Raw genomic sequence first — 26,886 nt, 5'->3', positions numbered from 1 at the left:
TCATTTATTAAACTATATATAAGTAAGTGAAGCTTAGAGAAGTTCAGTATCTTGTTCATAGTTGCACAGAAGGACTTGAACCCATACAGCTGGAGGTACTCAATGAACACTTACTGTCTAGCTGTCTCAACACTCTGGCTCTGAGCTACTCTACTCTCCTGCCATCAAATGGGCTGCCTGAGCTCAGCTGTTGGGGCCGTCCAACTGGGTGTTTTGTTAAAATGCATATTCCTGGGCCACACCCTCACGAAGCAGATTCTTTATATCCAGAAACATGCATTTTAACAAGCTCCACAGCTAATTCTGCACACCACCACTTATGAGCCACTCCTTCGAGTGCTGGGACATGGGAGTGGAGGGGCAGGCCTAGCAGGACACATGGTGGCGGCAAGGATTCAGTGTATAGGAAAACACCCCTAAAATGAGCTTCCATAGTACACCTGTTCAGTAGCATAGGGTTGAGGCTGCCAATTTAGAACCCCAAGGAAATACCTCCCCTGTTAAGGAGATTTAGCTAACTTTCTTGAGCTAGTACCTGAGTGAGGGCAAAGGGGTGGGACACATGGCTGACCAAGACCTGCCGTAGCTTCCCATTGAGGTCAGCACTCTCAATCCGGTCCAGGTGTGCATCTACCCAGTAGATTCTGTGAAGGAAAGGAGGTAAGAGTGGCTGCTCAAAATGCTTGCCAGGGAGCCCAGTTGCTCCTCCCCCCCAGCCCCCCCACCCCCCCACCCCGCCTCCTGCTCTAGAGAGCTGCCTGTCCCTTCCTGAGCTGAGCTGGCGAGAGCTGTGCACAGGCAAGAAGCACCATTGATGAGAGGTCAAAGATGAAGAGGAGAAGTTGGTGACTTCTAAGTGGGGAGGCCAAGTGCTGTCTTAAGGGGGTAGGGGGGCAGGTCCTCTAACGACCTCCGAGGAGCCACCACAAAGTCTCATCTTCCTACCAAAGAATCTAAGTCAAAAATCCTATAAACACCCTTCAAGAAGAGACCGGGTCTACAAAAAACGTCACTGAGGTTAAAGGAAGAGGGCATTCCTCTTCTCCATCCCAACTCCTGGGTGACTTTAATTCCTTTCCCTACCTCTGAGGGCAGAAAGGGGAACCAACTACTTCAGAGCTCCCTTCACCCTCTTCTCCTACTCTTTAGCATTTTTTTTTTTTTTTTAAATCTAGGCCAGGAGTTGCAAATTCCAATATCTGAAGGGATCAGGAGAACAAGGAATGTGAAGTCCTATCCCCTTAAATGGTGGGGGTAATGGGACCAGGGGTCCAGCCAGAGGACATGCTCTGCTAAACACTCAAAACCAGGTAAACCGGATAAATAAAACACACCTCAGAGGCGAAGGCTGGGTTCAGCAGCCCCTGCTCTAAGAATGTGTTTGCTTGGCCTTCTCACTGCTTTCTCTTCCCCACATGACAACAGCTTTCAATCTTTTTGTTTTCACTACTTCAATCTCAAGCATCCTCTCCTCTGCCCACCCTATTTCCAGGAGGCTGTTTAGGACACGATTCCCACCTGCGTGTATCATAGTCCAGGGTAAGGCCGTTGGGCCAGCCCAGGTCTGTATTGATGAGGACCTTCCTCTCAGAGCCGTCCAGGTTCGCCCGCTCAATCTTGGCAATGTGGCCCCAGTCTGTCCAGAAGAGGTACCTGAGGTACAACAGTGACATGATCATCGAGGTACAGGAAGATGGCACGTAGAGCTTGAGAGAATACAAAGGACACACCGATCCCACTAATAGGTAGGCATCCTCCATTGGCTTCTTCACCAGGCCCTTCTCCCCCGGGTCTCTTTTCTGCAGGCCAAGAACTTACCCCTTCCTGGGGAAAACGGCAATGGCCCGAGGCTCATCCAGGCTGTTGTTGACCAGCACTTTGCGGCAGGAACCGTCTAGCCTTGATGCTTCGATGGTATTTCGGCCTGTATCTGTCCAATATAGGTTTCTGGCCACCCAGTCCACGGCCAGCCCATCAGTGGTCTTCAGTCCCTGCCCGATCACGGTCTCCATGTTGCTGCCATTCAGATCTGCTCGCCTTGGGGGAGAGCCCAGGGTTGGATGACTGACCAGACTGAAACCCCTTTAATCCACGTCCCCATAATTGTACCCCCCATAGTGTAAGCTCCATAGAGGCAGAGACCTAACATCTATAAGTGCATTCCTCAGCATCTAGCACAGTAGGTACTCAAGATATTTGCAGAATAAATATTTCTTAGGAATATAGAGTGTTTCCTGCTGCAAACAGGGGGCATTTAGGTCCATGTCTTGCCAGAAGAAGAGTTAATAATTCTCCATATATCTTAGAGAAGAGATAAGGATTGCTAGGGAGCCATTATAAAAAATAAAGGCAATTTGGCAAAACCTATATGTGTATATTTACAGAAGTCCTACACCAGGGAATTCAGGATGGGGGGCATGTCATAACATGTGGGGACTTCTCTAAACATATGCACACCTGCCCCCCGCATGAGATTCTCCAGGGAGAACGAAGGAGAGTGCCCTTGTTCCTGCACATGAGAGTCTCTGCATGGTAAACCCCTCTTACTGATGGCAGAGCACCATTTTCTTCAGCTGTGTTGGGTAAAAATATTAAATAAAAACAAAACAAAAATATGAAAACAAAACAAAACAAAAGCCTCATGAACAACCACAAGCCTTGGTATTGGCCAAGTTTCACAATACAGATACATAGTTTAGCTCCATGGCCGATTCTTCAATGAGTCTTAGAAGATCCTGAGAGCAATCCCAGGGCCCGGGAGTAGGTATTAAAGGCTCCAGGTCCCCGGGGAGCCTCACATTACCTGATGTTTTCGTTTGCTTTACAAACTGAGCTTCTATTAATCCGTAAATCAACAACAACAAAAACCCCAAAAGGCCCCGTTCATATGGCTAGGTGGTTAGAGCATCTACCAAAGGGTAGAGGGTTCAATCCTGGTCAAGGGCACATACCTGGATTGCAGGTTTGATCCCAGTGCCCAATCTGGGTGTGTGCAACCAATCAATGTGTCTCTCCCACACTAATGTTTTTTTCTCTCTTTCTGCCTCCCTTTCACTCTAAAATCTATGGAAAAATATCCTCATCCTCAGGTGAGGATTAACAAAACAACAACACACAAAACCCCAAAAGTTTAAAACTCTGTTGTAAATGATAACTCTACAAAGTGAACAAGTCAGGATCAGAACTCACTATCTAAGTTGTCAACTCACTGAGTCCATTTAGAGGTGAACACAGACCCTAACCTCACCCATCGGGGACCGGAAGGAGGCCTGTGGCCTCTGGAGGTTTCAGGGATACTCATACCTGATAACATCCAGGAACACATCTGTATAATAGACTTTTCCATCCACACTGTCATAGTCCAGAGAGATGACATTGTTGAGTTCAGGGACAGGCACATGCACATCTGTGTGGTCGCTGGTGTCCAGTGAGATACGCCGGATGGAGCCTCGGCTGGAGAAGAGCAGGTAGGTCTCTGGAGAGGGATCACAGGTCTTTCCATCTCCCTTCAGCTGGATGCCCGTGGGGCAGGCACAGGAGAAGCCAGAGGGCCGAGGCAAGCAGAGGTGGGAGCAGCCACCATTTCTCGTGCCACACTTGTTAAAACCTGGTAATGAGAGAGAGGAGAAGCATGAGTTTGGACACCCTGTCTGGAATATTATCTAAATCTTACAAAGTTTCTTGTGCCTGATTTTTGGCTGTTCTAAATAACAGTGTTTGCCTGGCAGGGATGAGGTAGAAGGGGCAGGAGTGTCGCCAAGGGTCTTTTGAAAGTGACAGCATGCTGTAGTTGTAGTACCAGCCATACCAGAAGGGAACACAGCCTGATCCTGGAAGGGGCTTAGATAGGTCCCTGTCTCCATGATTATAAAGAAATCTCTGTGCTCTTTGATGTTGTGATTACCCCAGAAAGCCACAGGCCCTGGTGCACAGACCTAAGGGGTCTTCTCACCTAGTGGCTGGGCCCGGTCTACCGCCTGGATGTCCATGAGTCCTGGCAGGTTGGACCTCACCAGGATGACATTGTTGCCAGTACCCTTGTCAGCACGGTGGATGCTCCGAGTCTGCCAGTCGGTCCAGTAGATATAGGAGTCGAGCAAGGTGAGGCCATACGGGTGCTGCACAGGTGACACCAGTGTGTGACGACTGGCACCGTTTAGGTCAGCGACCTCAATTCGCTGGAGAGGAAGGAGAGGGTAGGACTGGTTACCAGTAAACTAGGAGCTCTCGGTGCAGATGCCAAATAGACATCTCCCGTCTTCCCGGGTCCCTGGGAAACAGCAGGAGCAGGACTCTCACCTCGGTGTGGGCATCAGCCCAAAGCAGCTGGGAGCTGACCTTGTCCACAGTAAGGCCGTTGGGCCACCCCAGGTTGTTGTTGATGAGCACTGTCCGGTCTGAGCCATCCATTCCGGACCGCTCTAGCTTGGCGTTCTCTCCCCAGTCTGTCCAGTACATGTACCTTGGCAAAGAAGAATACTAGCTGGTTATTCCCTCAGCGCCTGGATATTGTAGGTATTTATAATATGCCAAAGCCTATGGGAAAAATTTCACACGCTAAAAGGGGAGTTATTGCTTAATGGGTATATTGTAAGATGAAAAGTTCCTGATATCTGCTTTGCAATAATGTGAACTAAGTTCACACAACTGCACTGCACACTTAAAAATAGTGAAGATGGGCCCTAACAGGTTTGGCTCAGTGGATAGAGCGTCGGTCTGTGGACTGCAGGGCATGTATCTTGGTTTCAGGCACATCCCCAGTAGGGGGTGTGTAGGAGGCAGCTGATCAATGTTTCTAACTCTGTATCTCTCTCCCTTCCTCTCTGTAAAAAAATTTAAAAAATAAATTTTTTTAAAAAAAGCAGTCCCTTAAAATAAGCAGCTGCACACCATCTGGTTAACAACAACAATAACAAAAAGTTAAGATGGTAAATTAATTTTTTTTTTTTACCACTATTAAAGAGAAAGTACTCTTCATATATTATCTCACATAATCCTCACAAGAGTCACAAGGTGTGACTCATCTCCATTTACAGGTAAGGAAAATCAGAGAGGTTAAACACTGAACTTAAAGTGACAGGTGTAGCTAATAAATGGTGAAGGAATTTGAATCCCAGACTTCTGAGTCCAAGGCTCATGCTTTTAACCTCTGCACTATGCTGCCACTCTGAAAGGAGCCATAGAGAGTGAAACAGCCGCAGAAGGTCGCTCTCAGTGTCCCTGTGAAGCGAGCTTGCTCTCCATTGCCCTCGTTCACCCATCCCTGGCCCCAGCCAAGCTGACCCATCCTGTGACCAGTCACAGAGCCAGCTCTCACCCCATCTCATGGTACAGTACAATGGCTCGGGGGCTGTCAAGATTCTGCCACACCAACACTTTCCGCATGGACCCGTCCAGGTTGCCCACTTCAATCCGGTTGGTTCCAGTGTCTGTCCAGTACACTTTCCGGCCAATGGCATCCACTGCGAGCCCATCTGTGGTTTGCAGGCCTGCAGGAAGTCAAGAGAGCACACTGGCTCCTGCCTTAAAACAGATGGGCTATTTTCCTAGCTCTGTAGCCAGACAGGCAGTCCCTGGGCTGGGAGCAAGGCCCACCTGTGGTGATGATGTCCTCGTGCTGTGAGCCATCCAGATTGGCACGGCTGATCCTGTGCAGCGTGCTGTCTGACCAGTACACTTTTCCTGGAAAAAAATAAAGGAAGGCTTGGCTCAGCCTGGACCCTCTACCCCCACAAAGGGACATGCACAGCTGACACCAGTGCATGTCAGACAGCCCTGTAACCTGTAGCAAGGAAATCAACAGAAATGTAGCCCTAGCCAGTTTGGCCTCAGTGGATAGAGCAGGGGTCCTCAAACTTTTTAAAGTGGGGGCCAGATCACGGTCCCTCAGAGAGCTGGAGGGCCGGAATATATGAACTACTAATTCCTACTGTAACACCTCGGCTGTGCTCACTGCCCAAAAAACCTGGCGGGCCGGATCAGACTCCTCTGCGGGCCGCATGTGGCCCGCGGGCCGTAGTTTGAAGACCCCTGGATAGAGCATCAGCCTGTAGACCAAAGAGTCCCAGGTTCGATTTGATCAAGGACCCATACTCCGGTTGCAGACTCCTCCCTGGCCCAGGGTCCTCATCGGGGCACGTGCAGGAGGGAACCTATTGATGTGTTTCTCTCACATAGATATTTCTCTGTCTTTCCCCTTCTCTTCCACTCTCTCTAAAAATCAATAATAAAAAAAAAAATATATTCTTGGGTGAGTCTTAAAAAACAATAAAGAAATGTAGAAATGCCATAGCAGGATAGCTCTTGGCAGAGATGGAGAAGAGGGCCAGAAACCTTGCCCTCATAACCAAAGAGAAAGTGCTATAGAGACGGGTTGACATTGTGCCAGAAGGAATGGTGAGCCCCCAGGAGGCAGAGGCGGTAAGGAAAGCAAGGATAGCAGTTGCTATAGGGCAGGGACAGAAGGCCAGGGGAAAGGAGGGCCACACAGACCTTCTTGGGGATCCACTCCAATGGCAATCGTGTTCTTCATGGTATTGTTGATCGGTACAACCACATCGGCAAAATAAGGGATGTCCAAGGACACCATGCGTATGTCTATCCTCCTGGCGAAGATGAGGAAACTATTCATGCCTGCCCAGGTGGGGAGAGAAGGAAAGGACAGTCACCCTAGCATAGCCATGAGGAGGATTTGGAGTGAGGCAAATTGAAATTCATGCTCTGGGTCTTCAGATTCTAGTTGAGTGATACTGCACAACTTATTTAAACTGTGTATCAGAATCAATATCTGGACCATGGGGACCATACCTGGGTGGCTGTGGGACTAAAAGAGATCATGTCCAGACAGCACTGTATAGCGAGTCTGATATAGTCATAAATGATAGTTCTTTATTAATATTATAGAAGGACTCTCTTTGAAAGACCCTTTACCATGAAGTTTTGAGAACTTCATATTAAGTTCAAGAGGGCTTTTCCCCAGCCTAGGAGGCACAATTCACAGTTCCTTTTTAACTAAATTTCCTGGGAAGTTAGAATTCCAACGATGCAGCATCCCCTAGGGAGAAACACTGACTTCCAAAACCTGGGCAGCCAGGTCCTGCTTCTCACAAAAGCACCACCTCTAAGGGGAGCACCGTTACATTGCAGATATCATCCATTTTGATATTTATTATGCGCGATTTGGAGCAGCTGGGACTAAAGTAACTATTCTAACCAAATCAGGATAGAATGACAGTTTCCCAACAGATGAAAATAAAGTGTCTGAGAGAGGACCATCTTTTATGAAAATGCATGAAGAACTAGCTGGGGCCTGCCTCCAGTCCTGTCTACTTGCTCCCCGGCCTCTGTCCTGGACCTCTCCTCTTTTCTAAAAGCTCTGTCTCTCCCCTAAAACTCTAGAAGCACCAGGACTCACGGGTTCTCAGACCACAGTGGAGTCCATCCACAGGGAAGGAAGAGAGCCACTGCCCCTCCCTAAGAGGCTCCCTCCAGGTTTCTGATGCTTAAGACTCACCTGGTGAACATGTCTTGCCATCAGGCATCAGGTTGATGCCCGTGGGGCAGGTACAGCTAAAGCCACTGGGATTTGGGGACCGAAGACACAAGTGACTGCAGCCACCGTTCTCCATAGTACACGGCGTAGTCACTGGGGAGGGAGGAGGAGAAGGGTCAGTGATGAGGACTAAAGCACAGGGAGGCCAAGGAGAACCTGGTATGGGCCCAGGGCTGCTCACCTGGGGGCCGCCGGCGGTGGAAGACGTGGATGTCCATGAGGTTCTCCAAATTCTCCTGCAGGGTCTCCCGGTCCAGCCCCGTCAGCCGGTCAGCGCTCTGGATACTTTTGGTCTGCCAGTCTGTCCAATAGATGCGCTCTTCATAGAGGGTCAGCCCAAACGGGTGGGGGAGCTGGCTTCCAATCAGCACCTACCAGGGACCCAGCACGTGTGTCATCCCCAGCCAGGTCCCACAGTACTCAGCAGCGCCTGAGCACTCAGGCAAGGAGCCAGAATGCAGCTTGGCCACTATTGCCTGCTGTGTGACCTTGTGCAAGAGCTGGTTATCAAATCTCTCTGCGCTTTAATCTGCCTCATTCCAAGGGTTGTGTGATTATTATAGAAGGTGATGTATTATTTATATAATCTCAAAATATCTGTACAGATGGTTTATTAATAACAAAAGGAAAAGCAGCAACTTTACAATGGATATCCTCTTAACGATTCAATTAAAGTTAATATCACAATAATGTGATGAGTCAAGATCTGTGCCTTACTGACGAGACACACTGAGAAATCACTTAATGTAGTATGACAGTCCGCAACACATAATCTGAATCTAATCACAAGGAAATAGCAGACAGAATGAGGAATATTTTAATCAAAATAATTGGCATTTCCTCTTTAAAAATACTAAGGTCAAGAAAGACACAAAGCCCAGCCCACGTGGATCAGTAGTTGAGTGTCGACCTATGAAACAGGGGTCATGGTACAATTCTGGGTCAGGGCACATGACTGGGTTGTGGGCTCGATTCCCAGTGTGGGGCTTGCAGGAGGCAGCCGATCAATGATTCTCTCATCACTGATCCCTCTCTCTCTCTCTCTCTCTCTCTCTCTCTCTCTCTCTCTCTCTCTCTTCCTCTCTGAAATCAATAAAAATACATTAAAAAAAGAAAGACATGAAAAGATTGAGGAGGTATTCTAGATTAGGGACCAAAGAGATGTGATATTAAATACAATTGTGATCTGGGATTGTATCCTGGACTAAAAAAGAAAAAAGATAAAGAAAAGCTATAAAGGACATCATTGGGACAATTGGTGGTGAAATTCAATTTTGACTGTGATTAGATAGTATCGTTGTATGAATGTTAAATTTCCTGATTTTGACCTTTGTACTAAGATTATGTAAGACAATGTCTTTGTTCTTAAAAAATATGCACTGAAATATTTTGGGGTCAAAGCAGAATGTCTCCAGTTTAATTTCTGATTGCTCAGAAAAGTAATAATGTGTGTGTGTGTGTGTGTCTGTGTGTGTGTATTTTTATAGATAGAAATAGAGACTAAGAATAATACAACAATGTGGCAAAATGTTAGTTATTGGTTCTTTTGACTGTTTTTGCAACTTTTCTGTAAATGTGACATACCAAAATAAATATTAACAAAAACAAATAGAGATCATGGTGCAACTGGTGGTTAATTAGTATTTGTTTTTATGTTTCTTAGAAAATCACTTATTTCTTAGGAATTAAGTGATTTCTTAGGAATTCACTTATTAAATCACACCTAGCTCACAATCTATATGAATTCCTAGATTTCTTTTATCAGCAAGCACAGAAGGGCCCCTGGGCTCTGAAGGGCAGCCACAGCCTTAGAGAAATATCATACATACCATACTGGGTCCCCTTGAGTTCCCCCTAGCTCCTGCCAGCTGCCAGCTGGAGTGATGCCCTAAAGGCTGTCAGGTCTGTGGGAGGAGGCCTTAGTGCCACCATTACCTTCCTCTTGCTGCCATCCAGTCCAGCAAATTCAATTGTCTTCATGCCGGCATCAGCCCAGTACAGCCGCTGGGATCCATAGTCAATGGCTAGTCCGTTAGGCCAGGTCAGATTGGAAGAGATGATGACCTGGCGCCCCGAGGCATCCATGCCAGCTCGCTCAATCTTGGGGCTTGCACCCCAGTCAGTCCAATACATGTACCTGGGCACAGACAAGGGAGGTCTCACAAGCCTTCCAGTTAACGCCCAGTGGGGATTCAGAGTACGTAGGGTTTTAGGGTTTCTGTCCGCTCAAGAAATACTTTGTGGTAGATGTACAATGGATAGTTAGTGAATTGAATTTCGAGAAGAAGTTCAAGGAAATGACAAGTTCCATTTCTTTGAAGAGTAATGCTTCCACAACACAAGCAACCCACTCTGTCCTATGATTTAAGGAGCTTCTTAGTCTCCTGTCTCAATCTCCAGGCCTGCCCTGGGCTGAGCTGTGTAAAATTTTATATCCTCTATCACTGTCACAGAGTCTTAATAAAGGCAGAGCCCATGGCTCAAGGAGTGTTCAGAAAATAAGGCCTATTTGGGAATAAAGAAAGATGGGAAATGAGGATCGGGGATAAAAAATGTTTTCTCAACTGGATGAGTTAAATAATTATAGTATATAAATTTAATAGAATTCTATATAATCATTGAGAACAATATATAGATCTATATCATCACATGAAAAGATTTATATAATATACATAAGCAAATGGAAAGATATCCAAGATATATAGCCATGTGAAAACACCAAGTTACAAAGCAATAAGACATTGTTGTAAAACCAAAACCACCACCACCACCACCACCACCAAATGTAGAAGAAAGCCTGGGAAAAATACCATCTGTTAACAATGGTTACTGCTGGAGAGTGAGATTATAGAGAATCTTTACTTTCCACAGATTCATTTATCTATTTTTTTTTTAAAACAACCAGCTACTTTTATAAGCAGACCGAAAATAAAAAATAAAAATAAAAAGATGGAATGATTTAAAGGTTTCCTTGTCTACTGAGGAGACAGAGTTGTCACTATGCTCTGTGGTTTCCACAGCTGCCCTTGCTTCCTGGTGTTCCCATAGAACTGGCCGCTCTTGCTACCTCCAGACTCCCCTCTAGCACTCAGACCTGGAAGGTGGGTGGGGCTCACTCCAAAGGAGCAGGTGCTCACCCATCCATGGGCTCCACCACGATGTCTCGGGGACGATCAAGGTTCTCCCAGATGAGTACTGTTCTCATGCTGCCATCGGTGTTGGCCACTTCAATCCGGTCCGTCCCTACCAAGAAGTAGGGGGCAAAGATATTAACTCTAGTCTTGGTTGTTCACTCTCTTACCTTCCACACCCAGGCATGGAGCCTGGCATGTAGTAGATGCTCAAGAAATACCTTGTGGTAGATGTACAATGGATAGTTGGTGAATTGAGTTTCGAGAAAATGTTCAAGGAAACAACCAGTTCCATTTATTTGAAGAGCAATGCTTCCTCAACACAAGCAAGCTACTCTGTCTTATAATTTAAGGCAATGCTCCTCACACTCTAGTGTGCATACGAATCAGGAAAGCTTGTGAAGATACAGGTGCCTGAACCAACCCTCAAAAGATTCTGACTCAGCAGGTCTGGAGTAGGGTCTGAGAATTTGCATTTCTAACAAGTTCCCAGGTAACGCTGATGCTGCGGGGCCAGGGACCACACGTTGAGTGGCTCTGGTTAAGGCATTCCCCTTGCCTCCCAAACTCACCTGGATAATAGAAAATCCCCATTTTACCAAGACAGTGATTGGAGAAATCAAAGGGCACGGTTGCCTTATCTGTAATGCTTCAAAACATTCTCAGGCATCAGCTACTTAGCAGAAGAAGCTGCCATTTGATTGGCAAATGACAAACCATCAATGTGAGCTTCTAGCTTTAGCTCTGCAGCAGCCCAACCACTCCCGACCTTCTAAGGACCTCAGGTCAGGATAGAAGTGGTCCAGGAGGGACACTGGGCTCCTTCTACCTTAGGGCAGGATTTTAAGTAAGAGGAGTCCCAGAGAGCCAGGCCATGGCTACCCAGTACATACCTGCATCTGTCCAGTACAGCTTGTTGGTAACCCAATCAATGGCCAGGCCTGCTGGACTCTCCAAACTGGTATCCACTACCACCTGGGCAGAAAGCAAAGCTATATCACCAACTGGACTTAGCTCTGGGGCCTAAAGGTCACCAATTCTTAAACTGGGGAAAGTATGGGAAGCCCTTACCCAGGAGAAGGAGAACTCTACCCCTTAATCTCTGCCCTGCCCGAGGGCCTGGGCCCACACTGGGCCCTACCTCCTGTCCTGTTCCATCCCACTTGGCCCTGCTGATGGTGTCAGTGCTGACATCTGTCCAGTACACGTGGTCATCCCGGGAGTCCCAGTCAAGGGCCACAGCACTGCGCACGTCAGCCAGTGGGATGACATCGTCGGACAGGTCCTCTGTGTCGAAGCTGATCCGACGGATGTCCATCCTTCGGGCAAAAAGCAGGAACTTGTCAAGACCTGATCAAAGGCCGAAAGGGGTCTTCTTTTAATGCTCTAAATCCAATAACAGTGACAGATACAGACGCTCACCTGTGTGACATCTGGTTCAATCAGACATCCTGGGACCTGGTGCCCTTTGTCCCCTACTCCTCACACCTCAGGCCCCCTTTGAGCACTGGCAGCCCATACTGGCAGACTCAGTCTTTAGGATCAAATGGAAATAGACTCTCCCCAGGGCATAGCAGTGCATCCTGTTTAAGTGTCTGTCAGGTTCATCTCAACTTTTCTCACCTCTTTGCTCCATCTCCTTCAGTGCATTGGCTACAGAGCCGCTGACTCTCACCCGGACCCCTATGATTTCTATGTCTGCTCGGGATTTTGGCTGATGCACTCTATCATCTAGATCCCTTCCTGTTGCTTTTCTCTTCACTTGAGTCAATAGTAACTGTTCACTGGGCACTCACTCCATGCCAGGCACCGAGCCTTGTGCTTTTCTTGCCTTGTCTCCTCCACCCTCGTAGCAACGCTTTGTGGTTTGTGTTATTCTTATTCTCATTTTCTAGAGAGTAATGCTGAGACTCGGAGAGGTCAACTAACCTGTGCAGGATCCCCTGGCTACAAAGCACCAGAGCTGGGACTTAATTCAGGTCTGGCTCCAGAGCAGCAGCCCTGGCCCCTCCCTTACACAGCTTCTTCCCAAATCGCTCTTTTCTACCCCCTGCCTCTATTCTGTCCTGTCCGAAAGTTTCCCAGGATACATTTCTGCCTGAAAAGGCACTTCCTGCCTAACTTTACTGTCTTCCTTTAGGATCTGGGAAACCCCTAAGGGAAAATCCTAGGGAGACCTCTTGCACTTCACTAAGACAATAAATATGGGAAGAGCTGGGCACAAAAGAAAGCGGGAAACTAGGTTCTCAACCAGTATGTGCTGAGTAAGTATCGCCCCTGTTCCTCTGAATAGTTTCTCTAATCCCTGGAAAGGACCCAGATCCCACGAGCAATTTGCTTTTAGCCAGAGATAAGAGGGTCAGTGGGGACAGGGCGGTCAGTAAGGGAAGCTGCTGGAGTTCTCACAGGCCCCTTGCTGGTGATGCCACATGCCTGCATCCCTCCTCTCTGGACTGTTCTTAGGAAAAGTCACCTGTGGCCCTGAGCTAGACAGGTCCACCCTCTCAAGACGAGGCCCCTGCAAGAGCTTCGAGGAAGACAAAGTAGCCGCTCAGGGAGTGGCCAGGGAGTCCCATCGTCTGTCTCTGTGAGGCACATATTTTTCCAGGGCCTGTGTATACCGGGCATCATCAGAGCCCTAATCTTGGCTCTCTGGTTTAGGGAATGGAAAAAACTCTTTAACAGGGTGAAGCTAAAGGTAAAGAGATAGGAAACCATTCCCCTGCTTTCTAGAATGGCCTGGAACCTTCTTGCTGCCTATAGAAAAAGTATCCTACCTGGTGAGATGATACAGAAGCCTGGTTGCAGGTATTCATACTTGACTAGGTGGTGTCACTGAAACTTTAGCAACTACTACTGGGCCCTCAGCTTTGACCCAAGAGCTCTTGGCCTCTCCAGGGGCTACACGAGGAGCCTGGCTCCTCCCCATAAAAGACAATCCTTTAAACTCGTATCCCTGTTCTTTCCAACCCCCTCACATGGCACATCCAACGAGGCAGGTGCCCCAGACCCACTTACTCTGGGCACAGGCATGGCTGCTGATCTTGCGGAAGCCAGTGGGGCATGCACAGGTGTAGTTCTGGCCACTGGGTAGACACAGGTGGGTGCAGCCTCCGTTGTTGTCCCCACAGCGGTTTTTCCCTGCTCAAAGAGCCCAGAACAAGAGGATCAGGTAAGACTAAAGGTGGACTCAAGGCTAGGGGGTTTGGCTATGGTGTCTGCTCCCTGGAGGGAGGAACTATGTCTTATTATTTTTTTATATTGGCTTCAGCTGTGAGCTGTGAGCCCCTGACACACAGGAGACGCTCTATAAATGTTTGCAGGAATTCGATATAGGGGCAGGGAAACTGAAGGAGTCTTTCATGAATCTTGGTGTTGTACCACCTTAAATGTCCAGCAGAGGGAGGAATTAGCCCACGTCAGTGCCAACCTCAAAGTTCCTGGCCAGAAACAATGGCAACTGTGACAGGTGCAGGGAAGGTTCTCAGAGGCACCAGGGGCTCACCAGGTGGGCAGTTGTTTACCTGCAGGCTGGCGCTGGGGGTGCAAGGTGTGGATGTCCATGGGGAAGTGGAGTTTGTTGCGAATGATCTCCTGATTCTTGCCAGTAAATTTGTTAGCACTGTTGATGCTCTTAGTGTGCCAGTCTGTCCAGTACAGGCTGTCTTCAAACACTGTGATGGCAAAGGGGTGCGGGAGGCCTGGGGAAAGTCCAAGAGAACCTCAGTCCAGACATGGCCTGCCTGGCCCCTGCACAACTCTCACCTGCTGCCAAGGCTCCAGGCAATCAGGATGAGGAAAGGAGGATGAGCGATGAAGAAGAGGGAGGAAGGACCTCACCTTGGCTAATGACAGCCTTGCGGTGACTCCCATCCAGATTGGCCCTCTCGATGACGTGGTGCTTAGCATCCACCCAATACATACGATGCCCAGCATAGTCAATGGTGAGGCCATTGGGCCAGAAGAGATGGGTATCGGCGATGATGCGGCGTCCAGACCCATCCATGCTGGAGGCTTCGATGCGGGGGGTGTTACCCCAATCTGTCCAGTAAATGGTACTGGGAAGAGAGAATGGGACATTGAGAGACAGGCAGTAGAGGGTGAATAGTTAATTGGGATAATAATAGGCAAGCGGATTTTTATCCAGCAAACACAAGGAACCCCAACTGGCAGGAGATACATTTTATTTGGTCCAGAGAGTATTTTTTAACTGTTTTAATTTAAATGTCTCTAGACAGGGCATTTATTCATTGAGCAAATTTTTTTGTTTGCAATATCTGCTATGGGGAGGGCACTAACTTGGCCACTGGGAGTACAGTAGTGAACAATAGACAAAAATTCCAATTCTCATGGAATTGACCACCTAACGTAACTTCTCTGTCACATTCTCCTCAACTGTCTTTTGTATTTTACACACACACACACACACACACACAGTTTCTAAAATAGCTGATCTACAATTGCAGGATCTTAGAAGACACTCCCTTCAATTGCATTGAATTTTCAAAAGCCCGAGGCTAATAACTTCCATTTTAGAAGACTTTTCTTCTGATAATAAAGTTATTATTAATTAGTTGAACCTTATGAGCTAAAAATAAACACCTATAACTTAATATGTTATGCCATTTAAAATTAATCATCTCATTGAATTTCCACATAGCTAAGAGGTAGATATGCTTCTTATCACCAGTGTAAACATGAGTAAATGGAGGCTGAGAGAGAGAGAGATAAACTACCCTAAGGCCATACAGCCAGCTCCTGCAGAGCTGGGACTCAAATCCAGGTGTGCCTGGGTGCAGAGCCCATGCTCTCAACACCCAATAAAGTCTGGCCCAAGTGGCCTGTCCCGAGAGGTTGCAAGAGGGATTTAGGAACTGAGACACAACTCACTCACCCCTCCATGGGGTGCAAGGCAATGGCCCGAGGCTTCTCAAGGTTCTGCCAAAGCAGCACCTTCCGGTGGGTCCCGTCCAGGTTAGCCACCTCTATCCTTGATGTTCCTGAGTCTGTCCAGTAGAGTTTGTCATGGACCCAATCCACAGCCAGGCCCCCTGGTAGAAAGAAGCAGTGAGAAATTGCTAGGGATCCAGTCCAGGTGATCTGTGCCAGAGTAATAAGAGTAAACTCTGGCACGAAGCAGTTTCTTGGGCCAGGCAGTATATTAACCATTTTTTTTTTTTACATACACTTACATACATTTAATCAGCACAGCAAGTCTGTGAGCTGGCTACTATAACCCATGAAGATGAAGAAAGTGAGGCACAGAAAAGTCAAGCAACTGCTCAGATCATCCATTTCCTCCTCTTAGCCAACCCTATTCCACTTCCTGAGTTCTGGCTCCCTGAACCACACCTAGGGTCCTACACCACGCTGGCTCAGCAATTTGCAAATTTAGCTTAGGCAGTTCAGAAGATCCATCATTTGATTCAATTGTACCCGATACTGAATTCCAATCCACTTCACCTGCTTGAACAATGGCGCAAAACTGCCAAGTAAGCTGTGATTTCTTTTCATTTGTGGACATTTGATATACACTGAGTGGCCAGATTATTATGATATCTGAACGCATAACAATATGGCCACTCAGTATATAACCTATATAATAAAAGAATAATATGCAAATTGTCCCCTCGACCAGGAATTCAATCAGCAGGCAGGCTGGCCAACCACCCATGTCCCCTCCCCCTGGCCAGGCTGGCCGGACCCCACCCATGCACGAATTCATGCACAGGGGTCGGGGGGGTGGAGGGTGTGTTGTTCCTCTCCAATCTGGGATCCCTCAAAGGATATCCTACTTCTGGTTTACAGGAATCGTGCCTAAACCAGCAGTCAGACATCCCTCTCACAAACTGGGACTGCTGGCTCCACCAGCTCACCTGCCTGCCTGCCTGCTTGTCCCCAACTGCTCCCCGTGCCAGCCTGCTCACCCCCAACAACACCCCCTGCTGGCCTGCTTGCCCCCAACTGCCCCCCTGCTGGCTTGCTCACTTCAAACTGCCCCCCCCCCCCCCCCCCGCATCCTGATCATCTCCAACTGACCCACACTGACAGCCTGCTCAACTCTTACTGGACCCCTCTGCCAGTCTGCTTACTCTCAATGGCCCCTGCCATCCCATCCTGGCCTGATCACCCCCCAGCGACCCAAGGTCCCAGCCCCTCCTTTTTCCCCCCAACACCTCTTTTAGTGGAGGCCAGGACTGGCTGGAAGCAAGTATCTAGGATTTATTTCTCTTCTATAATTGAAACTTTGTAGCCTTGAGTGGAGGCCAGCCCTGGCCAGGCTGGGTGGGAAGTTTGGCTTCCTCCATTGCCGGGGCAACCCAAGCCTCCTGCTTGCTTCATGACTGCAGCCATCTTGGCTGGGTTAATTTGCATACTTGCTCCTGATTGGCTGGTGGGCGTGGCTGGTGGGCATATCAGAGGTACGGTCAATTTTTAATTTCCAAATTATTTTTTTGGTACGGTCAATTTGAACGTTTCTCTTTTATTAGTATAAATATATATATATATATATATATATATATATATATATATATATATACACTGAATGGCCAAATTATTATGCGTTCAGAGATAATAATAATCTGGCCACATTATATTTATCTGGTTCAATTAGAATATTCTTTTAAAAATATTTTTTAAATGATTTCAGAGAGAAAGGAAGAGGGAGAGAGAGAGAGATTGAAATATCAGTAATGAGAGAGAATCATTGATTGGTTAGCTCCTGCACACCCTCCACTGGGAATTGAACCAGCAACCTGGGCATCTGCCTTGACTGGGAATCGAACTGTGACCTCCTTGTTTATAGGTTGATGCTCAACCACTGAGCCATGCCAGCCAGGCAATCAGAATACTCTTAATACCAAGCAATCAAAACAAATTTCAGAATTAAGCTGGATGCAAAGCTGATATAGAAATTTAACTGTCATCCATAGAGCTCTGATTTCAAATGATTGCATTCATCATAATGGTCTCTTATTTAAACTCATTGACCTCAATAACAAGCAAATGACAAAAATCTGAACCTATAAAATTAAAGTATACTAACAAATGTTATCAACATTAGTTCCATTCAAAATTTCACTGGAAGAAAACGATGTTCTGCTGCCCAAGGCTTACAAATCTCTAGCCTGATTTATCCATGGCTACTTCCCACATGGCGTGTCCCTGCCCCACCCCACAGAGCCTAGTTTCCTACCTGGGCTCTCGAGCCCCGTAGACACAACCTCCTCCACGTTGCTACCATTGAGGTTGGCCCGCAGGATCCGGTCCAGGGTGACATCTGACCAGAAGACAAGCTCGCGCCGGTGATGGAAGTCAAGGGCGATGGCATTCTCCAGGTTGTTGAGCAGCAGTGTGTACTCAGAGCGGTGCGGCAGCACCTGCCGGATGTCGATGCGATTGGCGAACAGTAGCACAGGCTCCGGCCCTGGGACATGGCATAGAAATGGGGCCCCCACTGGCCTCCAGAGCTGCACCCTCAGCATGCACCCCAGCTTCTGGGCTGACAGATGGCACCCATGGTCCATTAGGGCATATCCCAAGCGGCCAGCATCAGTACTAAAAATGTGGGAGCGACTAAAGTGTACTCCCCCAGCCCAGACCACCGTATCCCGCCCCAGCAAGGAGTTTTGGGGGGCCCCAAATGCACCTCACAGCTCCATTTTCCTGAGTTGAAAATATTTCTAGCTCTCAGCAAATTGCTGAGCACTGGAGCACCTGGCTGTCTCCCACACTCAGACTTCTACCCACCCAGCCAAACGCCAACACCCCTTACCCAGAGCCTTGCAGCTGCGCCGGTCCGGCCGGAGTTCGTAGCCTGCCTCGCACCAGCACTGGAAAGCCCCTTCGCTGTTGGTGCAGCCCTGGCTGCAGTACCCTTCCTCGGCGCATTCGTTCACATCTGTGGGGACCGGGCAGGGCAGGAGCTCTTTTTTCTGCCATCCTCACACCCTCATCCCTGGCTGACTAGTTGCTTCCCTGCCCACATGCCCATCTCTTTTCTAGACTTAGTGGGAAGGCTAGCTAACAAGTGGTTAAGGGCTTCAAAGTCACAGAGACCTGGGCTGGAATCCCAACTACTCACCAGCTCTGTGGCCTTCAATGAGTTCCTTAACCTCCCTCTCTGAGCTTCCGTTTCCCCATGTGTGAAATGGAAGGGACAATCCCTACCTCTTATGGTTATTGTTATTGTTATTATTATGGTGACATGGGAAACACAGCTGCCTGTCTGCCACCCCTGCCAAGCATCCTGGCCCTGCTCCCAACCAGTCCCAGCTCACCCTGGCACATGCGCCCGTCCTCGGTGAGCCGGTAGCCTGTGTGGCAGGTACACTGCACTGCCCCCCGCACCATCTGGCACTTCTGGGAGCAGCCACCGTTGTTCACATTGCAGTTCTCCTCACCCGTCCGGGGCCCTGTGCCAGCCAAGCCAGAGATGGGAGTTGAGCCCAGAATCCTCCCCCAGAGAGCCAACTTGGCATTCCACCTGGACCACGAAGAACAGCCCCCGAGGCTGCTGGAGTCCTTAGGGAGGATTCTCTTTGAACTGCATGGGTGGGGTTCGGCCACAAACCATGGCCCTGGCCCGCCCACGGGGGACACTCACGGCAGTTCTGCTGTGGGCTTTCGTCGCTGTTGTCCCCACAGTCATTGACCCCATTACACAGCTTCCTCTGGCCAATGCAGCGCCCGTTCCAGCACAGGAACTGGTCCGAGGCACACTGGGGGCTGCCTAGAGAAGAAGGGAGGGAAGGCCGGAGGGAGGGTCAGGTCACACGGCAGGGCAGGGCTTGGGTCAACAAAAGGAGCCTGTCATTTTCTAAGGCGAGCTGGAGACAGATGAGCCTCCAGGTGGGAGGGTTGGGGTCCCTGGCAGGAAACAGCTCAGACAGGGCTGGCTAAACGTCTGCATTTGTTTTCTCCTTAGGACACCACAGTGGATGATGAGGATGTGGGACAGATTGAGGGTGTATTTGTATGCCCGGCACCTGGTGTGGCTAGGGGAGTGGGGGTGGGAATCTCAGCCACAGAAAGCAGACCTTGTTCACCAGGCCAGAGCATCAGGTACTGGCTGAGAGGCCATTGAAACTCATAGCCCTGATATTGTGTTAAGGCCATAAGGCTGCAGGTCAACAAATGCACCTGGACTTGACACTGGTAACAGAGAGGCAGGAAAAATCCCGGCCATGAGCAGGATTGGTTAAAGCATCACCTTGGCCCACCTGGGATAGCAGCTGTAACACCCTCTTTCCGCCTGTCCTTCACCCCAACTATAGGCTAAGGGACCTAGGGGACCCTTAGAGGGACTCTACCTGTGTTCTCACAGTTCTCTTCATCACTGTTGTCTGCACAGTCATCCTCCCCGTCACAGCGCCAGGACAGGCGGACACAGCGGCCTGACCGACAGCGGAACTGTTCGGCTGTACACATGGAGGTGGCTGGCGAAGCAAAGGCCTTATGAAAGGCTGGCCCCACTGCATCCCAACGCACCACCCTGCCACCCAAAACTGCACTTTTCTAAAAACAATTAAAATTTTATTTCAGAGAGGAAGGGAGAAGGAGAGGGAGAAAGATCCATGATAAGAGAAAATCATTGGCCGGGACCGGTTTGGCTCAGTGGATAGAGCGTCGGCCTGCGGACTGAAAGGTCCCGGGTTTGATTCCGGGCAAGGGCATGTACCTTGGCTGCGGGCACATCCCCAGAGGGGGTGTGCAGGAGGCGGCTGATCAATGATTCTCTCTCATTGATGTTTCTAACTCTCTATCCCTCTCTCTTCCTCTCTGTGAAAAATCAATAAAATATATTAAAAAAAAAAAAAAAAGAAGAGAGAATCATTGATACTCTGCCTCCTGCACACCCCCTTGGGATTGAGCCCACAACCCCAGCATGTGCCCTTGACCAGTATCAAACCCGGGACCCTTCAGTACATAGGCCAATGCTCTATTCACTGAGCCCAACCAGCTAGGCCATGCCACTCTTCTTCTCCTTCTTCTTCTTTGTTTACTATTTTTATTTTTATTTTTTAAATATATTTTATTGATTTTGTACAGAGAGGAAGGGAGAGAGATAGAGTTAGAAACATCGAGGAGAGAGAGTCATCGATCAGCTGCCTCTTGCACACTCCCTACTGGGGCTATGCCCGCAACCAAGGTACATGCCCTTGACCGGAATCGAACCCGGGTCCTTCAGTCCCCAAGCCGACGCTCTATTCATTGAGCCAAACCGGTTTCAGCATTTCTTTACTATTTTTTAAAAATTAAATTATGATCTGTGTACATATCTTACCATTGCCCCCCCCCATACATGCCCTCCCTCCCCAGAGTTTTGTGTCCATTGGTTGTACTTATATGCATGTATACAAGTCCTTTAGTTGATCTGTTCTCTTCCCCAGATCTCCCTCCCCTCCCCGCTGTAATTTGACAGTCTGCTTGTTGCTTTACATGCCACTCTTCTTGACACCAGTGTCCTAGTTGGCCTATAGGGCATCTTGGTGTGAATTAGAAAATGGTGCCCTTCTCTCAAGACACTTTACTGCCATCTGCTGGAAAAAGGCCAGGATGAATACATAAATCTACATAAGTATAAAACATGTCTAGGATGTGACTGGCATCCGTTTGGACTTGGCGCTTCTGTGCAGGGCACAACCTACACAACTGTACTTGGTGGTTATGGCCAATCTGTCTTCATGCTTCGTTGGTGGTGGATTCTTTGGCTCCACGACCCCCCTTCCCTGCGTCTAGCCCAGACCTTCAGCGCTGTCCCCCACTCACTGCAATTGCGCTCGTCAGATTGGTCATCACAGTCTGCGTCGCCGTCGCAGCGCCAGCCTGCGTTGATGCACAGGCCACTGTCGCACATGAACTCCCCAGAACGGCAGGGCTGGTGGGAGGCTGTGGGGAAACACAGCAAGCCTCTGTCTCTAGCCAGTCTGTGCACAGGGTCCCGTAGCAGACCAGAAAGCCACAGCCCTAGCTCAAGAGGATTCAGGGAATCCAGAGAGTCCCCCAACCCCCATTGTGCTCCTGCCCCAGCTGGCACCTGTGCCTCACCAACCCAGCCGGGCCTCCTCCCTTCCTCCGCCCAGCTGGCGAGAGCACTCACAGCAGTCAGACTCGTCAGACCAGTCTCCGCAGTCATCATCGCCATCGCAGTGGTAAATGTCGAGGATGCAGCGGCCGTAGGCACACTGGAACTCTTCCAGGTTGCAGGGGGGAGCTGGCACTGCGGAGGCTGGAAGGAAGGAAGGAAGGCAGGGGTGGGGAGGGGCGTACACTCAGGTCCGGGCAGAGGAGGGGGCAGGATGTGCAGGCAGAGTGCCTTCCTCAAGTGAGATGTAACAGGCTTCATTGAAGATGGCCCTTGTAGGCTCCCATATTCAGGCGGACCGAAAGGAGAAACTCCCTTCCCATCGGGGGAACCTGCTTCCACCCAAGCTCTGTCTAGGAGGAGCCGCTTCTTAAGAACCCACTCTCCTTGCCCACTATTCACGCACTCCTCAGCCTGGCCCTCAGCCCACGTGACAGAGCCCTCTGCCCATCCCAGCCCAACAGCTTGAGGTCTGGGGCCACTCACGACAGCTCTCCTCGTCAGAGCCATCTTTGCAGTCCGTGTCACCGTCGCAGTACCAGTGCTCAGCAATGCAGCTCCCATCGCTGCAGCGGAACTCCTTGTCAGAGCACTTGCGCATGTCTGGGAGATGCAATGGGACAGCCATCCTGAGGGAGCCCTACAAGCAACCCTCTTAACCTCCTCCCCTGACTCTCCCCCTCACTGTCTGACTTAGCCGGCAAGACACCACAGATTCAGTAAAGACTCTCTGGGGAAAGCTGAGGCCCTAAAGAGACTGGGCCTCAGGCTCCTGCTCCGTGATTGCTGGGGGTCTGAAATGTTCTGCCACTCCACCCGCCCCCTCTCAGCCTCCCCCTGCCTTCCTCCAGCTACTGCAGACACACAGATGACACCTGGGCAGTTCAAGGTTGGGGCAGTACTTGAGTCATTGCTGTGCTCTCCTCCCGTGGCCAGGCCATCCACCCCCGTCCCCCTCGTCTGCCTCACGGATCACCACTCACCACACTGCTCATCGCTGTTGTCCCCGCAGTCGTTGTCACCATCACAGTGCCACAGGCTGCGGATGCAGTAGCCGTTCTGGCAGGGGAACTCGTCCTCCTCACACTCCCGGGGGGCTGTGGGCAGAGCAGTGAGGCTGCTGCAGGCAGTGGGGGGCTGTGCCTGGGAGCCCCACAGATAGCCTGGCCGAGCAGAGCAAGTCAGGCAGCTCCGAGGCCGCCCCGAGGGATCAGGAGCAGGCGGCTGTCTTGTGGAGGGTGAGAGAGAGGACCTCCTCTGACCACTAGAGGAGGGGATGGAAAGGGACCAGTAGCTGAAGACCCAAAGACTGACACGAGCCTGGGGACATCACTTTCTGATTGAAAATCCCCGCCCAACAGAGCCCGACGGAGGCCGCCCGGCCAGCACTCACGACAGTCCTGCTCGTCGGAGTCGTCCTCGCAGTCGTTGTCCCCATCGCACACCCAGGAGCGGCGGATGCACTTGCCATTGTCACAGTGAAAGTCAAGCGGGGAGCAGGTGGGCAGCACTGAGTCCCAGGGGAAAAGAACGGAGAAAGGAATCAGTGTGGTGTACTTATTCAGACAGACTCCACGGGGCTGTCTGAATTACGGTCCTTCTCCAGATTCCTCTGCCTGCCCCCAGCCGATAGAGAAGCTGAGCAGAAACTGTAGCAAAGAAGAGAGAGAATTAGCAGGGCCTGGTGGCAAAGAGTTCACGAGGCAGACCAGGCTGAGGAACTCAAAACCACTAAGAGCAGTAAGAAGGACACGAGCAAGAGAAAGAAGTGTATTTTTTTTTTTTCCTCTTTCTTCTTGTCAAATGATGACTGACACATCTGGGCTCAATTTCCAGTTCTAGAACTCATGACTTATCACACTGAGCAAGTCGAGTCCTCTCTCTGCGCTGTAGGTTCTTCGAGGGCACAATGGGGATAATTACCCTCTACTCACAGAGGGCTACGTGTGAAAGTGCTACATGAAAGTGAGCCATTTACCATCATCACAATTAGCTGAAATGGTTAGTGGTAATAAGGTCCAGATTGTAGCTTCATTCTTATTAGACTAATTAGCCACCTTCAGATGTAGCTGCCGCAGGTTGCACCCCTGAATCCAGACAGCTGACTCAGCAGTGCTTTTCTATACATCCAAGGCAGGCCCTCTAGCCTGTTGTGCGTATGTTACTGCACTAGAGGAAGAGAGAGACTTAAAGAGAATATACTTCTTACAAAGTTTATGCTATTGAAAAAGATGTGATTATATAGGACATTAAATAAGAAATGAATAATCTACATGAGTATATCGTATGCACATAAAAAATGCACAAACATGCAGTGCACATACACATATTCACATACAAAGAGATCTACTTAAAGAGACTGCCTGTAGTTCCAAGGGTGTCTTCCTCTATACTTATTTCAAAGATTGTTTGCTTGTTTTTAAATTATACTTTTATTGATTTCAGAGAGGAAGAGAGGGGGGAAGAGAGATAGAAACATCAATGATGAGAGAGAACCATTGATCAGCTGCTTCCTGCATGTCAAACATGGGATCGAGCCTGCAACCTGGATGTGTGCCCTGACTGGGAATTGAACCCTGACCTCCTGGTTCATAGGTGGATGCTCAACCACTGAGCCATGCCGGCCTGGCTCAAAGTTTGTTTTATTGGATGTATATCCATGGAAACTAGGGGAAACAAGGCTTGGAGCCATATATATTGTTAGGAAACCACCCATCTGTCATTTCTATCACCCTCACAAGAATCCAAAGATCTCAGCCTGACGCAGCTGATGCACAGAAAACGCCATCAGATTTGTCCTAGGTCCTCTCCCCAGGTCCCTCTTCTACCACTTCCCACCGTCCAGTGGGGAGATTCTTACTACATCCATCCTCATCGCTGTGGTCCCCGCAGTCGTTGTCGCCATCACACTGCCATTGGGCGGGGATGCAGGTACACTCGCCGAGGGCACTCACTGCACAGGTGAAGTGGCTCCGACCACAAGCACACTGGGGGCTGCTGGCGAGGCCTGGGCAGAGAGAAAAGGAAGCAATGAAGGCTCAGTTCTCACCAACCAAAGCCCATCCCAGGGAAGAAGATAGAGGAGCCAAATCTGGGACCACTGTCTCCCAGGTGGACATGGTGACACTGAAGGGAGCTGCAGACCGCGGAATGGTGACGTCTTCTCCTCCAGGCACAAATGGTCAAGGAGATACCCTCTGACTCTGGGTTTATAAATAGTTCAGGTACACTCTTGCATGACAGGCTTTTTAAAAAATATATAATTTATTGATTTTTTATAGAGAGAAAGGGAGGATAGTTAGAAATATCAATGAGAGAGAAACATCGATCAGCTGCCTCCTGCACACTCCATACTGGGAACATGCCTGCAACAAAGGTACATGCCCTTGACCGGAATCGAACCTGGGACCCTTCAGTCCGCAGGCCAATGCTCTATCCACTGAGCCAAGCCTATTAGGGCATGACAGGCTTTCTTATGTGGCACCCACAAAAACTCAGAGACAAATGAAGTCACCTGGAAAGTTGGTGCTTTTGGGATAGAGGAGCAGGGGACAAAAGGGAGGCAGATGCGACCTCTGTGGCCTTCCCTTCCAAACGAGGTTGAGATATAGATGCTTTTGCCTCTGAGCGGCACCAGGCCCTTGGTATGGGCCAGAGAGTGCGAGAAATAAGAGTGGAACTAAAATGCTGGACCCCTTGTGGGATAAGGAATCCATAGGGAAACTGCTGTGAGTCCCCCTGCCAGGGAAACTTTTGAGACGGGAAACCACTTTTGAAAAGGAGTGGGGCCCAAGGAGAAGGGGACCAGGCCACCTCAGGATACAGTGAGTGGAGCCACTCAGAGCTTTCCTGCCTGTGGCACAGGCCACAGCCTGGAGGAAGGATGGCAGAAGCAGCCCCTCCCCCAGCCTCAGCAGCACGCAGCTGGGCTTCCCTATTGAGCCTTGAGCTATCTGCCTGGCCAAGTCCCATGACCGGCTGCTGTGCCCCTTCCCCAGAATGCCCAGCAGGATGCCCTCGGATGGCGTGTGAACGGCTCAGTGCCCCCTGCTCCAGCCTTCGCTGGAACAAAGGGTTCTGCCAGGGTCACTCTCCCCCTCCCAGCATTCATCTACCCATTGGGCTGCCGCAGCTGGGAAAGAAGGGGGCCACCCCTCATTGCTCATTTCCCCCCCTTGCTTTCTTCTCCCCTTCCTCCCCTCAGGCCGGGCTGGAGCAGGAAAGAAGTCAGCTCCTAAACTGCCCCCCCCCCTCTTCCTTTCCCAGTTACCTAGCCAGCCTCTCTATCTGGGCTCATCTCCTTGATGTACACCCTCGCTGCACAGTACAATTACTCCGTGTGGCTTAGAGCTTAGGATGTGGAATAAAAGAGTGTATTGCTAGATCCTCCAAAAGCAAGGAGAGAGCCCTAGGCCCCTTCCTCTCCACTTCAACCCCAAGGGTGAGTGTGAGCATAAGGCAGGATTTCTAACCCAGGTGGACATATGGATGGATGGATGGATGGATGGATGGATGGACGGACGGACCGAAGGACAGGTGGATGACATGGGCATCAGTGAAGCCCTGAAATTACAGGCAAAATGTACATTTCTGGAGTAAGGGACCACAGCTCTCATCAGATCCTCAACTGAGACCTTGACCGCCCCCTCCACACGCTGAGAATCAGCTGCCCTGGGGAAGATGCAGGATTTCCTGTGGAAACAAAGGAATCCATTTGAGACCTGCAGCCATTTGAGATCTCCACATCTCACAGGAAGACCTTGCTCCCAGCCCAGTATCCCTGTCTCTCCGGGTCTCTCTGCAAGCGCACCACACCGGGGAAGCTGAAGACCCAGCTGCCCAGCCCCATAAGCTTGGGCCTATTCTGAGAGCTCGGAAAAGGGTGGGATGGGGGCTTTTTTCACTCGGACCCTGAGCCCCACAGCCTGGGAAACTTTTGTAGTGTGACCAGCTCATCAAGGCCATGGGCACTATTTTAGGGAACTTTGGCCGGATGAGACAGCAAAGGCTAAGGATTCCAGAGGACTCCATGGGGCGGGGCTCTCCAGCACGCTGGCCCCCTTCATGGGGAGGAATGGAGAAGTGGGAAAATCAGGGACATCTGGCAATGCATG

The 26,886-nt window shown here is 49.6% G+C and overlaps 1 protein-coding gene across 3 annotated transcripts in view; it reads right to left on the bottom strand.

Annotated features, from left to right (window-relative positions):
- LRP4 (LDL receptor related protein 4) overlaps positions 1-26,886 on the bottom strand; it is a 51,830-nt gene that overhangs the window by 12,072 nt on the left and 12,872 nt on the right. For 2 of the 3 annotated variants that reach the window (XM_084896072.1, XM_084896071.1), the window contains exons 2-31: positions 24,633-24,779; positions 23,166-23,282; positions 22,756-22,869; positions 22,259-22,375; positions 21,788-21,916; positions 21,457-21,576; positions 19,998-20,123; positions 19,292-19,417; positions 18,966-19,100; positions 18,461-18,586; positions 17,882-18,112; positions 15,578-15,734; positions 14,524-14,741; positions 14,208-14,384; positions 13,702-13,824; positions 11,825-12,033; positions 11,577-11,658; positions 10,690-10,795; positions 9,488-9,689; positions 7,734-7,923; positions 7,514-7,645; positions 6,493-6,633; positions 5,596-5,682; positions 5,318-5,489; positions 4,300-4,462; positions 3,953-4,178; positions 3,304-3,607; positions 1,819-2,037; positions 1,519-1,653; positions 536-644 (exon numbers count right to left, since the gene is read on the bottom strand). In XM_084896072.1, coding sequence (XP_084752198.1) covers positions 536-644; positions 1,519-1,653; positions 1,819-2,037; positions 3,304-3,607; positions 3,953-4,178; positions 4,300-4,462; positions 5,318-5,489; positions 5,596-5,682; positions 6,493-6,633; positions 7,514-7,645; positions 7,734-7,923; positions 9,488-9,689; positions 10,690-10,795; positions 11,577-11,658; positions 11,825-12,033; positions 13,702-13,824; positions 14,208-14,384; positions 14,524-14,741; positions 15,578-15,734; positions 17,882-18,112; positions 18,461-18,586; positions 18,966-19,100; positions 19,292-19,417; positions 19,998-20,123; positions 21,457-21,576; positions 21,788-21,916; positions 22,259-22,375; positions 22,756-22,869; positions 23,166-23,282; positions 24,633-24,779 — 4,640 coding nt within the window. Of the gene's footprint in view, positions 1-535; positions 645-1,518; positions 1,654-1,818; positions 2,038-3,303; positions 3,608-3,952; positions 4,179-4,299; positions 4,463-5,317; positions 5,490-5,595; positions 5,683-6,492; positions 6,634-7,513; positions 7,646-7,733; positions 7,924-9,487; positions 9,690-10,689; positions 10,796-11,576; positions 11,659-11,824; positions 12,034-13,701; positions 13,825-14,207; positions 14,385-14,523; positions 14,742-15,577; positions 15,735-17,881; positions 18,113-18,460; positions 18,587-18,965; positions 19,101-19,291; positions 19,418-19,997; positions 20,124-21,456; positions 21,577-21,787; positions 21,917-22,258; positions 22,376-22,755; positions 22,870-23,165; positions 23,283-24,632; positions 24,780-26,886 lie in introns of those variants that run through there. The other variant, XR_014796049.1, reaches the window with a different exon arrangement.

This window comes from Pipistrellus hanaki (genome assembly GCF_964339955.1).
Source record: "Pipistrellus hanaki genome assembly, chromosome: 9".
NCBI lineage: Eukaryota > Metazoa > Chordata > Mammalia > Chiroptera > Vespertilionidae > Pipistrellus > Pipistrellus hanaki.
This window is presented reverse-complemented; position numbering and strand designations above follow the sequence as displayed.